At 32.1% G+C, this 13,885-nt stretch overlaps 2 protein-coding genes and 1 long non-coding RNA gene across 5 annotated transcripts; 1 reads left to right on the forward strand and 2 right to left on the reverse strand.

Moving 5' to 3' along the window:
* The first annotated feature begins 1,170 nt into the window (after window positions 1–1,170).
* Window positions 1,171–1,895, forward strand: LOC142549304 (uncharacterized). Its single transcript, XR_012821159.1, has 2 exons — window positions 1,171–1,339; window positions 1,564–1,895. It is a non-coding gene; the product is annotated as an uncharacterized LOC142549304 (long non-coding RNA).
* Window positions 1,455–6,608, reverse strand: LOC142549303 (O-fucosyltransferase 13). 3 transcript variants are annotated; one of them, XM_075658171.1, is made up of 7 exons: window positions 6,367–6,608; window positions 6,160–6,242; window positions 5,147–5,217; window positions 4,946–5,034; window positions 4,611–4,832; window positions 3,405–4,138; window positions 1,455–1,474 (listed from the first exon to the last, which is right to left on the reverse strand). In XM_075658171.1, the coding sequence occupies exons 1-7, from the start codon at window positions 6,480–6,482 to the stop codon at window positions 1,470–1,472; spliced, it is 1,320 nt and encodes a 439-aa protein (XP_075514286.1). In that variant the 5' UTR covers window positions 6,483–6,608; the 3' UTR covers window positions 1,455–1,469. The 3 variants fall into 3 exon arrangements, with proteins under 3 accessions (XP_075514286.1, XP_075514285.1, XP_075514287.1); XM_075658170.1 differs by lacking the exon at window positions 1,455–1,474 and adding an exon at window positions 2,015–2,369; XM_075658172.1 differs by lacking the exons at window positions 1,455–1,474; window positions 6,367–6,608 and adding an exon at window positions 2,016–2,369 and having other exon boundaries at window positions 5,147–5,246.
* Window positions 6,609–7,418: 810 nt separating this feature from the next.
* LOC142549305 (uncharacterized protein At2g34160-like) lies at window positions 7,419–9,778 on the reverse strand. Its single transcript, XM_075658174.1, has 5 exons — window positions 9,460–9,778; window positions 9,321–9,369; window positions 8,475–8,537; window positions 8,307–8,374; window positions 7,419–7,692 (listed from the first exon to the last, which is right to left on the reverse strand). Exons 1-5 carry the CDS (start codon window positions 9,718–9,720, stop codon window positions 7,600–7,602), a joined length of 534 nt encoding a protein of 177 aa, XP_075514289.1. The 5' UTR covers window positions 9,721–9,778; the 3' UTR covers window positions 7,419–7,599.
* Between the last annotated feature and the right edge of the window lie 4,107 nt (window positions 9,779–13,885).

A 13,885-nucleotide genomic window follows, 5' to 3' on the forward strand; every position in this document is an offset into this window, starting at 1 on the left:
ATTGATTTGTTTCCGATGAAAAATAATTTCACGGATCAAAACCATAAACAAAAAATTATGTTGAAATTATGTATTTTCAAATTTTACTGGTATAAAGTTCTTGATAACAAACAGATAATGGGAACCATTGTTGCTCCTCCAAGATCAAAATGGGAGGCACAAATTATTGCAGATGAATGGCTGCATTTTAATCAAGTAGTTGGACTAGAAGTGATAGGGAATGGGCAAGGACTCGTAGATGGAAAAGGAGGTTCTTGGTGGTCCTATGTGAGTTCATACAACCCGTCTCACTTTTTTTTAAGAAAAATTATAATTTTGATCATGTATAATTGTCTATTTGCATTTATTATATTTAATGTTTGATGAATTTCATTTTTAATCATATATCTCTTTATTTTTGAAATTTTTAGTCATTTTTTTGTAGGAACGCTGTTTGTAACACTGTACACACACAATCGCCACATGAAAAAATGACTAAAGCTGCAAAAATTACATATGATAGATTAAAACTGAAATTTGATAACGTTTCAAAAAACAAAATCACAAATAGACTAATAAAAACATACAAAACCAAAATTACTGTTTCCCTTTCTTTAAAGTTGCATACATATGATAATTCGTAAAAGTTAATTATGACTATTTTCCGAGTCTTAATACAATATCAAATCCTTTTATTTCAGGGACCCAACGTGACACGACCCACGGTATCATACATTTATTTAATACATACTAAATTCACAAGCCAATAATTTTTTTTTCTTTTTTATACTTTTTTATTGGATTCTTTTTTTCTTTGCAGGCAATGAGATTCTCATATTGCAGCGAACTTCAAGTGAGCGGCTTGAAACACATCGACAGCCCAATGAACCATATATCAATAAATGTATGCAGCAATGTACGCCTTACAGAACTTCACATGATCGCACCAATTACAAGTCCAAATACTGATGGAATTGACATAAGTGCTTCAACCAACATTAATGTTCACGACTCTAAAATGGAAACTGGTAAAAAAAAATTATTCTTTTTTTTTTTGGCATTTTTGGTCATGAAACGTGTACTTGATTTGAACTTAAAGGGGATGATTGCATTGCCATAAATGGAGGAACCTCACATGTCAATATAACCGGAATAGAATGTGGTCCAGGACATGGAATAAGGTTAGTTTCGATTTCCCTAGACAAAACTCGGGTTCGAATCTTGTAAGTGTAGAAAACAGGTCCAATGGTTCGCCGTCGCGGCAGACTAACGACCAGAGTTCCAGAACGGCAGCTGCCATGACAAAATTCAAGGCTGAAAGGGTAGTATCGCGGCTGTTGCGTGAAATGTCCATGGAAAGGTGGGTTCCGTCATGGCCTCCATGAACCGTTACAGCGAACCATCATCCAACCTGACTGGCTTGTATTAGTCTGGATCAAATAAGCCTCCAGGATGCGAAGGGGCAACAGCCTCAACGCATTGGATTCGTCCTATCCTGTAGCAGACAAATAATTTGATGGAAATTGATTTTTCTTAACATACTTTACTTTTATTATGGGAATTCAAATCTGTTTTCTGTTGCAGCATTGGAAGTCTAGGAAAAGATGGAAGATACGAAGAAGTGGAAGATATAACAGTAAGCAATTGCAGCTTCCATAGAACACATAATGGAGTAAGAATCAAAACATGGCAGGTAAAAACTGTCAACGTTAAAAGCATGACGCCATTTGTTTTCCTTTTATTCCGGGATCGATGGTAAAGTTTTAATTTACTATATGTTTTTCAATATTCATCTTTGATAGGGTGGCTCGGGATTTGCCAGAAGAATCACCTTCTCGAATATCAGCTTCGATGCAACCGATAACCCTGTAATCATTGACCAGTATTACTGCCCTCACCAAATATGCACGGAAAAGGTGAGCCAAGTTCACTTGATGCACATTCTAATTTTCTGCATGAACTGATATTTATAGCGTCAAGGTAAAGTTCCTGTTGGATGTTTTTACCAGCAGTGCAAGTGGCAATGCAATGCTGGTTAAAAATGCTCTTTGGCCCTTTCTACATATGAAAAATGTAGCAGATTTTTATTTTCAACACCCTAAATCAAATTTCTGACTCCATCACTCATCATGGTATCAGCCAATGTTCGTTTCAGACTAACTGATCTTCATTCATCAGAAATCTGCTGTCAAAGTCAGCGATGTGAAGTACATAGGACTCCACGGGACATCCATCAGCCGGGACGCAACCATCAACTTCAGTTGCAGCCAGACGGTTCCTTGTGCTGATATCCAAATGGATGATGTTAACATAGTACCAATAGATCAACAGCCACCATTCTCACAATGCATCAACGCTCACGTGACCGAACATTCATCGAATCCAGCTCTCTGTTGTCGCAATAACCAATGAGTCCCTTTTATCACATTCAAATCTTTATAGCTATTAAGCAACGCTAGATTTTTAGATAGTGTTGCAATTATATGAAAACTACAGTTGGTCACTTGGAATTCTAAAGAAGTATATTTCTATTTCTAAGTATAAATAATTCTGGTGATTTCATTTTCTGGAGATAGGAAGATCCATAATTTCCAGGTTTTTTGAGCCACATGATTCAACCGTGGCGATTTAGTTCTTTTCAGATGAAAGATGCAAATTCTGTTAAAAATAGTGATAAGCTATTGAATGACTGATTGGGGATGGAGCTATCGGGCTCAAGTATTGGTGGCAGTGAAACAACCGTCCACTTAAATTAAAAGAGAAATCAGATTTTATCCATATTTATTTCTAATAATAGAAGTCTAGTCTACTCCCAAAATATATTGAATCGCCCAATCAAATTCCCTCGTTTTACTCAAATAATTTCCTAAATCCACCACTGATTGTAGCATTCCTCCCTCCAAATATATTAATGGGGTCTTCTTCAATAAATTATTTAGATGTGCCGCCTCCACGATCATTGATTCATCCAATGGCAAGGCTAGTTCCTTTGGATTTTACATGCAAAGAGCTATTGGATGATCCCGGCACGTTTAGCCAATTAACTAAAAGGGACTGAAATTATCTGAATTGTTCAATGCCACTGCACATGACTAAAGAATTGTCGTGGATAATAGTTTGTGGTGGATTCTAGTTCCTAACACCGATCCTTGATAATCTATGACTGCTTCCAGCCAACATAGGGAGTATAGGAATCTTAAACAGAAGAGAGTGGAAAGCAAACGAATAAGAGCTCAACAGAGCGCTGTTTTCTATACATCGTTCATGTGCAGATCTGTTTAGCATATGTTGATTGTATGTGTCGATTGTTCCAACAGTTGAAACTTACAGAAATTAGTGAATACTTCAATTCTCTACAAAGAGAAGTCAAAAATCATTCTAACATGTAAACAGATTTTAGAAATGCCTGAGAAGCAAAAACTAACCTCGAAGCTTGAATTCACAGAAGCAATCGGGTAAAGCAGATCCAACACCCATTACAAAATCATCTTTGTGAACCTTGTACAGAGCATCCATCAAAAGATTCCCGTGGAGCCCCTTCGAACATAATTCTGCAAATGCCCTCCTGCGTAAGAAAAGGGTTTTATACAACCCTTTGAATGCCCGCATGGCAGCAACCATTTTATCCATGTTCCCAAAATATGTAGCCACATATGAATCACTACTGATAGAGACATAATAATCCAGCGCAGCTTTTGTGTTTCCATGCATGTTTTTGAAGTCCTCGTCACTCAAAAGGGTGGATTTGGTAAAAACATTTGTGTATACAGAAGTCAGGCTTTCGAGTTCCATTAGACCATCCCCAGCTGCCAGATAGATACTTGTATTGGTAGGAATAGCAAGAGCTTGAAGGATGATCCTAGTTTCATTTGGTGTAAGGGGACACTTTCCACGGTTTCTCCAATAACGAGCTTGCTCTCCAGTATATGTTTTCCTCTCTCCTCGCGCAGCCTCTATACTTTGGACAGAAGAGGGAGAAAGACCGGAGTATTCACACTGACTATAAGCTACCATGTCAGGTTCAAACCGGAGGTGAAGTGAAAGGAATGGCTTTGGAATAGCTTGCAAAAGCTCAGATCCTTTCTTCTCCAATGCACTGGTCAGACGCAGAGCCTTGTAACAAACCTGACAAAGGGCAGCTTTTGCATACTGTGGATATCTGCAACAATAGCAACGCCAAGACAGTTCGGAACTTCTAAATTACACCTGATCTACCAAAAATTTAAATGCATAAAATGCAACAGCGTCAAGGGATAGGGGAAACCACATGCACCCAGAACTAAATTGCGCTCGAGTTCATATTTTTTTAAGAACTGGAAAGGACAACATTTGCAAGAGATCTACCCTTAGCTTATCAATCATCTCAAGAACTATATTACAGGCATCGTTGTGGGTTTTATGTAGACTCCTCAGCAATCCAGAGAAAATTTCATGGATCACACTCTTCGTTCGCTCCTCATGACATGATATATACCCATATTTACAGAAAGATAAACACGGATAAAAACTCCAGAAAATAAAAGGCAAATAAGTAATCCAAGAGAAATTACCAAATCCTATGGAGTCCACCAGTCTCACCAACTTTGTGTTGGGAAAAATATTTAAATTTGAGAGATTAAAATGCAAGGTACCTGTCTCTTCTTTGACTCATCGCAGGAGTTATTGAAATATAATGATGCTCCAGCAGCGAAGGAAGCACAGTTTCTACATAATCAAATAAACCTTTTCGTTTGCTACAATCAACTTGAATAGGTTCTTTGGATGCTAGCTCTGCAGGCAACTCTTTCACAACCTGAACAAAGCCATTCATTTGTTCGATGAAGTAATCCACATCAAAGACATCTCCGAATCCACTGCATTGTCGAACTATGAATTAAGAGGAATGATTTAAAAGGATAGCAATAAATGGCATTCATTATTTCCAACAATTAGAATCTATCCTGGACGACACAGTCATAAATTTTACCTAGATTCATTCCAATATGCAGCTACTTCAAATTTGGGTAGAACAAGAGTTGCATTTAGTAGGCGAGCAATACCAACACCATCACAAAACTGCAATTACCACAGTAAATGTATGTACAAATCTATAGTAATAAGTCTCCAGAAACTAAAACAACAGAACATAGTGAATTCCGAACGTAAGAGGGAACATAACAGTACTCACATCCCGCCTCATCTGATTGAGCCCTCCATAGCAATCAACTCGAAGATACCCATTGGTCTTAGCTGGCAGAGCTGCATCATTAAAAAACCATTGCAAATGTCTGCATTTGAAGTCAGTTGAAGTTGACTCAGAAAATATAGACCACGGCAAAATCTATGAGATGTTACTCGGTATACATGTTCGAATGCAGAAGGATTCTGCATATTGAAGCAAGAAAAGACCTTGATATATCCCTGTTTAATAATAAAGTTTATTTTGAACCAATAACCAATTGCCAGCAGATGCCGAGGCACAAACTGTAGATCTTATTTTGCACGGCTTCAAAATTATCGACCTCTGAAAACCACTAATATGTTCAACCTTCAAAAGGATTCTAGCTTTTAGTTCCAAAGAAATATTTTTTATCTTAATCTTCAAATTCATCGTTTCAAGAAGAAAATGTCAAGCTTCAGTTTCTGAATGTGGTAATTGAACATTACAAAAGGCAAATCCATCTGCACGTTTTTAAGTGTCTCGTACCATCTTTTAATATGGATCGGTAGATGAAAAATGAGTGTCAACAAGAAACCAGTTCTAGAATCCATTGACCAACTATGAATATCAGCAAGCACTATAGACCTCTAGCATATTCAGTCTTTGAAAACTTCTAGATTTTCAGTATCTAATGGCACTGGAGAAATGGGCGGAAAACTAGATACCTTAATTTTGACATACATTATCTCTAGCCCAAAAATCAACAAGTTAATTTCTGAATGTGATATTTGAACTTATATCAAGGAAAAATTGGTAAAATTTATTCCCTTCGTATATACTTATCTTTCATCTCCTAATTTTGTCGAACAGAAACAAAGAAATTATGCATTTAATTCTGACATTCAACTTCAGTGAAATCACAATCACGGGGATCAAAATCCCGATTTGATAAAACCAATTAGAAACACACAGATTAAGAATTTAATAAGCAGAAATCTTCATGCAAAAAAAAAAAACAGAAACATAAACATAAACCTAACCAGCTGGCTTTCCTTGTAACCACCAATCGCAAGGCCTCCATTCCATGATTCTCCGTACAGTCCATATCTCTGCCTTTTCTGATCTGCTAATTCGGGTACCAATTAACTTGATTCAAAACAAAAATAATAAAACTAATTCCGAACCCAGGTGAACCCAAAAAATCCAGCATTTGCAATTTCGAAATCAAAAAAGAAAAATCGACTTACATCGAAGAATTCAGAGATTCTTGAGGAAATTGTGAAGCAGGGGAAAATAGAAAAAGGGCTAGAAAGAGAGAAAAAAACATCAGGGTTACGATCAGTAGGGTTTTTCCGACAAACATTTGAACTTGAACTTGTAGAATCCAGATAGATCTCAGTATGAATGAGCTTCTTTCTGTTACTACCAAATATCATAATTAGTTAATAATTTTATAAATATGATCTCAATTTTAATACAAAATATTGGATTCGAGATTTAACAATCACTTCTCGACTTAAAAAAATAAAAATAATAATAAAAAATACTCCAACTTCTAATTTGGAATCAGCCAAGGTCTTAATTTATAGGGAAGGATACTTAATATTTTTTTAAAAAAAAAATATTTTTGTATAAAAAATAATATATTATTTTAAAAAATAATATATTTTTCATGAATTATTCGAATATAATATATGTGTCACAAAATTGACGTGTGACACCATCTCACATAAGTTTTTGTGTTCTTTTAGTTCTCTTTCCGTCACGAAGATTCAAAAGACGATCTAAATTTCTATTATTTCATAATAATGTTTAATATTTTTATAAGTAATTCACCTGTTGCGTGTTTGTCCAATTTATTTTTTTAACGAAAACAAAAAATGAATCATAAAATTAAAATAATATAGTGTTTCATAAAAAAAAAAATCACAAAAACGCAATAGATACATCACACCTTTATTATTTTATAATCATGACTGTCATTTTCGTAAATAAAAAACACCAAAAATCACAAAGTTGGTATTATTTTGATAAATAAAAAAATACATCTAATAGCTAAAAACAATATAAAATAATTTAACTTACCTAATATTTTTGATTTTGTTGAGAATTAAGTTATCATATAATCATAATTTCATCTCGAATTTCATTGATTAATTGAAAAACAGTCAATTAAATGACATCTACTATAATAAATAATAAGATATTTCATCTAATCAAGTAAACATGTTCATATAACAAATTAAACGATAATAAATTTAATATATGAGTCATTAAATGAATAAACACTTCATCCAAATATTTTAAATAAATTTATTATGTAGAAAAAAATATAGAATTTAAACAAGGGAAACAAAAACATTAACCCTACCTATCATCATCACTAAATAGAAAAATAACAAATTTCAACCATCTTGAAAAATATAACTACAAAGCTATTGAAAAACAAGGGGGCGCAGGCGCCAGGAATGTTCATATCACTAATCTTCACCATTTCCATTCTCGCCCCCATCTCGCACAGCAGCAGCCATTAATTCATCGAAATTTGCAGTTTTACCAAGCACTATTTCAATCTGCACCAAAATAAGGAAAAACATTGAGACCATAACCAAAACCAAAAGTGATGCGGAGATATGAAATGGCAATACAAAACTGGTTATCCCACTAAAAGGATTGCTACAGGATTCTTACAGACGGGTATAAACAAATGAAGTGCCACTTGAAATTAAATTTGGCGCAACAAAATCCTTTCACAGCACCTACGATCTTAATGATGATAAGACGTGATAGACCATAATTTACAGCTTGTGTGCATGTAGTACTATTATACATTATTTTGATATATGAATCAATCTTCATAATTTTTTTATTTCAGCCAAAGATTATCATAGTTTTTTATTTCAGCCAAAGATTATATTTTTCATTATTTCAATAGATGTAGTTCTTGCAGTTGATTATGGTTCACTCATAACAATTTTAGTTTCTTAGCTTATTCTGTTTGCTATCCACCATGACTTTTATTTCTAGTATCCAATTTGAGCTTATGATTACTGTACTAGGATACAGCAGCTGCACTACTTCTCGAATAATTTGGCAGTATGGCCAGTGTTTGCAGAAAACCATTCTAGTTTTCTCGCAGTACACTAACCAGAATAGAGATAAAAGTTCTTTGAAGAATTGAATTTACCTTGGCTTTTTGAATGGGCCGCCCCCTTGAACCATCATCCTTTATCTCCACAGTGGATGTCATGATTTCTACATGTATTGAAAAGACGCATAAGATAAGATGTCCATAGTCCATACAATTTGACACTTTCAACATAAACAAGGAGCCATAAAGAATACCGAAACTCACTCTTTTCAGTGACAAATCCATTATTCTTCAGAATTTCAGCTATGGAAACAACTGTTGAAATTGCTGCGATAATATAACATGAGCAGAGTATTAATGCATGCATAAAAGATGGAAGGAAACTAATCATCATAAAGAAACTTTAAGGCCATAAGTTGTGATTTAGAGATGTCAAACTGACATCATTGGTATCTCTATGACTCCCACATGTCATCTTTACAGCCCGAATTCCGATCATAATATTTATTTTACGTTTGTGACAATAAGACCATTTTCGAGCTTTGTTTCTCATCAGTGACAATAGTATATTTTTCACAAATACCTAAAGGTTTAGGCATATCAAACATTGCATTGAGATTTGCACAAGCATAACATAAGCGTGCTTGGTTCTCTCAACATCATGTTAAAGCAAGAAAAACAGATCCTTTCTATATGCAAAAAAACCAATAAATATTACCCCGTTAAAAAGTAAATATCATGAATGAAAAATGTTTCACAATGATCATCAATACTTGTCATACAGAATTGCATATGTGTGTCCACTCACAGGTTTAAATTGATTCTAGATAATATGTGTGCGAGTACAAATTAAAAATGTACTAAGTTGGACCAATGGAAACACCGTGAATTGAATATCGACCGCTAGGGCAAGGCAAAATCCAACCACCAATTAAGGAACAAGAGTATGAGGTCACAATGAGGGAAACTTAGGATTCTTACAGCTTCAAATTTTAGTCGAGCAGTCAATACGTAGATTCTAATAAGCCAAGCCAAACATATCCTGAGTTCTAACAAACCACAGGGAGCAAAGCAAATGTAAAACATTCAAGTAAGAAAAGATATCATTACCCATGCCAAGTGCCGAAAGCTCCACTTCATCGTGCTGTTGCAAGTATCTCTACACACAGTTGAGGGGAAAAAAAACGAAGGTCGATAATGGGTTCCGTATGAGAATAAACATCAGTTATATCGACTGCAATACATATACCTTGGTGAGATTAACGTAAAAGAAAAGAGGTTTCTTGGTATTGGAGACTTGAATCCGGTTCTTCTTTTGAAAATCGGCTATTTTCATCTTGTTCACTCCTTCTGTTATTCCCTCCATATGGCAGTGGATTATAATCGAAGATTCTCGGCGTGTATGCTCTGCAAGATTGCGCTCGATTGTACGTAAATGAATGTAATCACACTCTTCCTGGTTGAATTTGGCGGCTAGTTTTGGGAAAGCTAGGGTTTTTATCATGATCATTGAGAATTGCGCATGGTGAAAGAAGCCACTTCCGGGGCAGGCCCAATTGGTTATCGGGCCAAGCTATTTTTTCAATCTTTTCCTTATTATTCTGATTTCACACCTCATTCCCACTTTTTATTTCAGAAAAAAAAATATACTCAGTTATTGGATTTATTTTAAATATTGTTAAAAAAAATAGAAGATCTTGTGAGTAAAATGTTGGACAATAAAATGTATGTTTGAATCATTATTTAATAAGGCAAAAACTTGTGTGAGACGGTCTCACGAGTTGTATTTTGTGGGACAGATATCTTATTTAGGTCATCTATGAAAAAGTATTACTTTTTATTGTGAATATCTGTAGGATTGACTCATCTCACAGATAAAGATTCGTGTGACCATCTCACAAGATACCTACTATTTTAATAAAACAATTTTCATTGTACATTTCAAATCATTGAAGATTTTAATTTGTAAAATTCCTATATTATATTTAGATTGATCACTGAGATTTTTTCGAAATGGTGAAAGTTAAACTATCTTTCACTTCTTTACTATTTTATATATACATACAAGGTATCGTCTTAATTGTCAATTTTACGAAACTTATCTCTAACTCGATTTGTTTCATTTAAAAATTATTTTTATGTCAAAAATCATTTTTTATAAATATAAATCGAGTCAACTCATCTACCTCACGTAAAACTCACTCTAAATTAATTTGTTCTGGTAAATTTTGACATCATTTGATATGTTATTATTTTCTCGTAACTTCCACAAAGGTTTTTTTTTTTCTTTTTTGAAGACAGTATGCATTACTGTAAACCCGTAATTGGTCAAACTGGTACTACACCTTGCAAATATAAAGACCAAACGGTTGTCAGTTTCCACGCCTGTTGACTGTTGCACTGACCGACAATACTAGAAATTATAATAAATTCAAAATCATTAACTTAAATTATTTATTAATGTTGAATGAAATATCAATTTAATATATAAAGTTTTTAATTAACCATCATATACAATATATTATCTTAGAATTTATATTTAGTTTTAACCATATTCTATTTAAAATATTGGCAAAAACTTGTGTGAGATGGTCTCACGGGTCGTATTTTGTGAGACGAATTTTTTTTTTTGGTCATCCGTGAAAAAATATTACTTTTTATGCTAAGAGTATTATTTTTTATTGTAAATATTGGTAGGATTGACCCGTCTCACAGATAAAGATTCGTGAGACCGTCTCACAAGAGACCTACCCTAAAATATTTTAGTTGTAATACATTTATTAATTTCAAGTAATTTATTCTAAAAAGTTCATAAATCATACCAAGATTTGGTTTTAAATTTTATTTGATTAATGATAAGCCTAATTTTATTATTCTAAAGTTATATTTTTATTCTACGAATTTTATTTATATAATTATTTAGTTAATTTTTCTAGATATGTCATTATAAGATTCTGGATTATATGTTAGCTATTTATTATGCTAGTTTTTAAAAAATGTTTCGGCATAATATATACAAGTTTATTCCGATTTATTAGTGAAAGTTTAGGCTATTGTAATCTATTCAGTCCTTTTAAATTAATTGATTGATATGTTTTTGTGGAGTTTTATTTGTTGATTATGCTAATTTTTAAAATAATATTATTTTAGTATAACAATTTGTAAATTTATTTAAAATGCATATATGAATTAGTGTGTGAATTTTGCGGGAAAATGTTGTATTTCTTTTTAGTTATTTTATATATCGTGTTAAATATCATTTTATTATAATGATCTGCAACTTAATTTAAATTTATAATTGCTCTTAACTAGTGTAAATTCATCTTTCTTTCAACAATATTTAATGTTCAAATCCTTTTAAATGTTCATCACTACTAATATTTTTAATTTTCAACTCAACAAATGAGTCGAGCTCGAGATTTTGAGTTGTTTACATATAATAAAAACGTGGATTTGGTCAAGTTTTTAATAACCCATTTGGAAGTTGGTCAAAATGGCTGGGTTACATGTTTGCGTTATGGGTCAGGACAGGTGGGGTCGGATTAGCCCTCCATTTTTTTTTATTTTTTTATTTTTTTTTTAACTTAGTTGGTATATTAATTTATCTGTAGTGAAACATCTTTGTCTTTGTGTATTTTTATTTGCAAATATCAAATATCAAAGACAATGCAAGTATCAAAACAAGTTTTTCTTGTGAACGATCAAAAACTCTAGAAATTAATGACGAAGACAATAAATAGCATATTCGAATTGAATATTATTTATTTAGTTTTTTAGACTTTGTTAAATTATAAATGCTCTTAATTTTATGCTAATGATATTAAATGTTGAATTGTTTGATTAAATGTAATGCGTAATATATATTATAAAAATATGGATTTTTTTATTTAGTTTTTTTGTTCAATTTTTTATTGACTCTTCTAACCCGTAATCCACTGTGGGTTAGGTCCAACCCGCAAAATTAGTCGTTCGGCTCACCCCGAAAATTGGAGAAATAAAACCGAACAAAGATTTAAAATTTAAATATGGACGAGCAAAAATCAGTTAAACTGAAACGAATGATGGAATCGAATTAATCTGTAGGTCAGGTTTGATTTATTTGAAAATTCGGTTTTTATGTTTTAATAAATAGGTTAATTAAGTTACAGTTTTGTTTTTCAAACAATATTGAATTTCGTTATAGAACCGTGATATTTATTAATATGACAACAACTTGTGTGATACGGTTTCACGGGTTGTATTTTGTGATACAGATCTCTTATTTGGGTCATCCATGAAAAAATATTATTTTTTATGCTAAAAAAATTACTTTTTAGCGTGAATATCGGTAGGGTTGACCTGAGAGTGAGACTGGTCTCAGAAGAGACATACTCTTAGGGTGTGTTTAGTACAAGTGATGAGATAAATAAATAATTTATTATGTTATAGATAACAAGATTGATATATTATTAATCAAACATTATTTGATACTATTAAGATGGTTTAGTTCAACATTTTTAATATGTGATTAGATTTTAAATATTAATAAATTTACTATTATACCTTTACTAAGTTTACTTATTTTTTGTACACATCTGAAAACAATACATAATATTAGATAATAATAATAATGTTAATAATAAAGATATTAATAATCTTTTAATTAATAAGTGTAAATATCATAAAATTAAATATAATAAAAATAAAAATATTATTAATAAGCATAACCAACGTTAAAATTTAGTTTTTATTATTTTATTAAAATATATACAAATAAATTATTTTTTCAAAATAAAAATATATCTTTATATCTTTTAAAATTTAAATCAAATTAAATAATAATGATATATATTAAATATCAAGATCGACATCTAACGTACAACACTCTAAAATAAATTTTTTATTCAATAAATAACTTAACCCACCACTTGGATTCAATAAGAGGAGAAATAAATAATTTATTGAGTTTTAATAGTGTATCCCACTTGATTTGTTAGATTACTAATCAAATATTATCCACAAAATTGGATCTTAAACCGAGTCAAAATGATTATTAAAACATCTTAAAATTTTAACCAAACATTGGATAAGTGTTTGACTATTAATCTATCCTTGTTTAATCCACTCAACCAAACACACCCTTATAATATTGATTGTGTTGAGCATTTGATATCGACCCACTGCTTCGATTTGTTTTCTCTACTGCACATAAGATGTAAATGAAAGTTGATTTTATATTGATTTAGTGAAACATGGTCTGACTTCTGGTTTGTTAAAACACTTGATTTTTTTCCTTCCATTCTGCACCTAATTAGAGGATTTTCTTTGTAAATGATTATTACCACATATTTATATACTCAAGAAACCAAAATAATAATAATAACAACAACAAAGTCTATTGTAAAAGTTTCTTTCCCATTTTTTGATTTTTTTTAATAAAAACTCTATTATTGAACAAGATCGCAATTTTTATAAACAAACTCTTGTGAGACTGTTTTATGAGTGAATTTTGTAAGATGGATTTTCAACTCAGACCTACTCATGAAAAAATCACTTTTTTATACGAAAAGTATAATTTTCATGTTAATTATAGATGGAATGAACATATCTCGAGAATAAAAACTTACGAGATCATATCACAAAGACCTATCCAATTCTATTTTTGTCGGTTGAACTAGTTTTGTATTTACGGAAAC

The sequence above is a fragment of the Primulina tabacum genome, chromosome 6 (genome assembly GCF_025594145.1).
Source record: "Primulina tabacum isolate GXHZ01 chromosome 6, ASM2559414v2, whole genome shotgun sequence".
Lineage (NCBI taxonomy): Eukaryota > Viridiplantae > Streptophyta > Magnoliopsida > Lamiales > Gesneriaceae > Primulina > Primulina tabacum.

Excerpts from the sequence above, each read along its gene's own strand:
- LOC142549303 (XM_075658170.1), bottom strand. The coding sequence starts at position 6,482 with ATGTTTGTCGGAAAAACCCTACTGATCGTAACCCTGATGTTTTTTTCT. Across the intron at positions 6,243-6,366 it reads GAATCTCTGAATTCTTCGAT|ATCAGAAAAGGCAGAGATAT; the intron begins GTAAGTCGATTT and ends CCGAATTAGCAG. Across the intron at positions 5,035-5,146 it reads TCAATCAGATGAGGCGGGAT|TTTTGTGATGGTGTTGGTAT; the intron begins GTGAGTACTGTT and ends TGGTAATTGCAG.
- LOC142549305 (XM_075658174.1), bottom strand. The coding sequence starts at position 9,720 with ATGATCATGATAAAAACCCTAGCTTTCCCAAAACTAGCCGCCAAATTC. Across the intron at positions 9,370-9,459 it reads TTTACGTTAATCTCACCAAG|AGATACTTGCAACAGCACGA; the intron begins GTATATGTATTG and ends AACTGTGTGTAG. Across the intron at positions 7,693-8,306 it reads GGCCCATTCAAAAAGCCAAG|ATTGAAATAGTGCTTGGTAA; the intron begins GTAAATTCAATT and ends ATTTTGGTGCAG.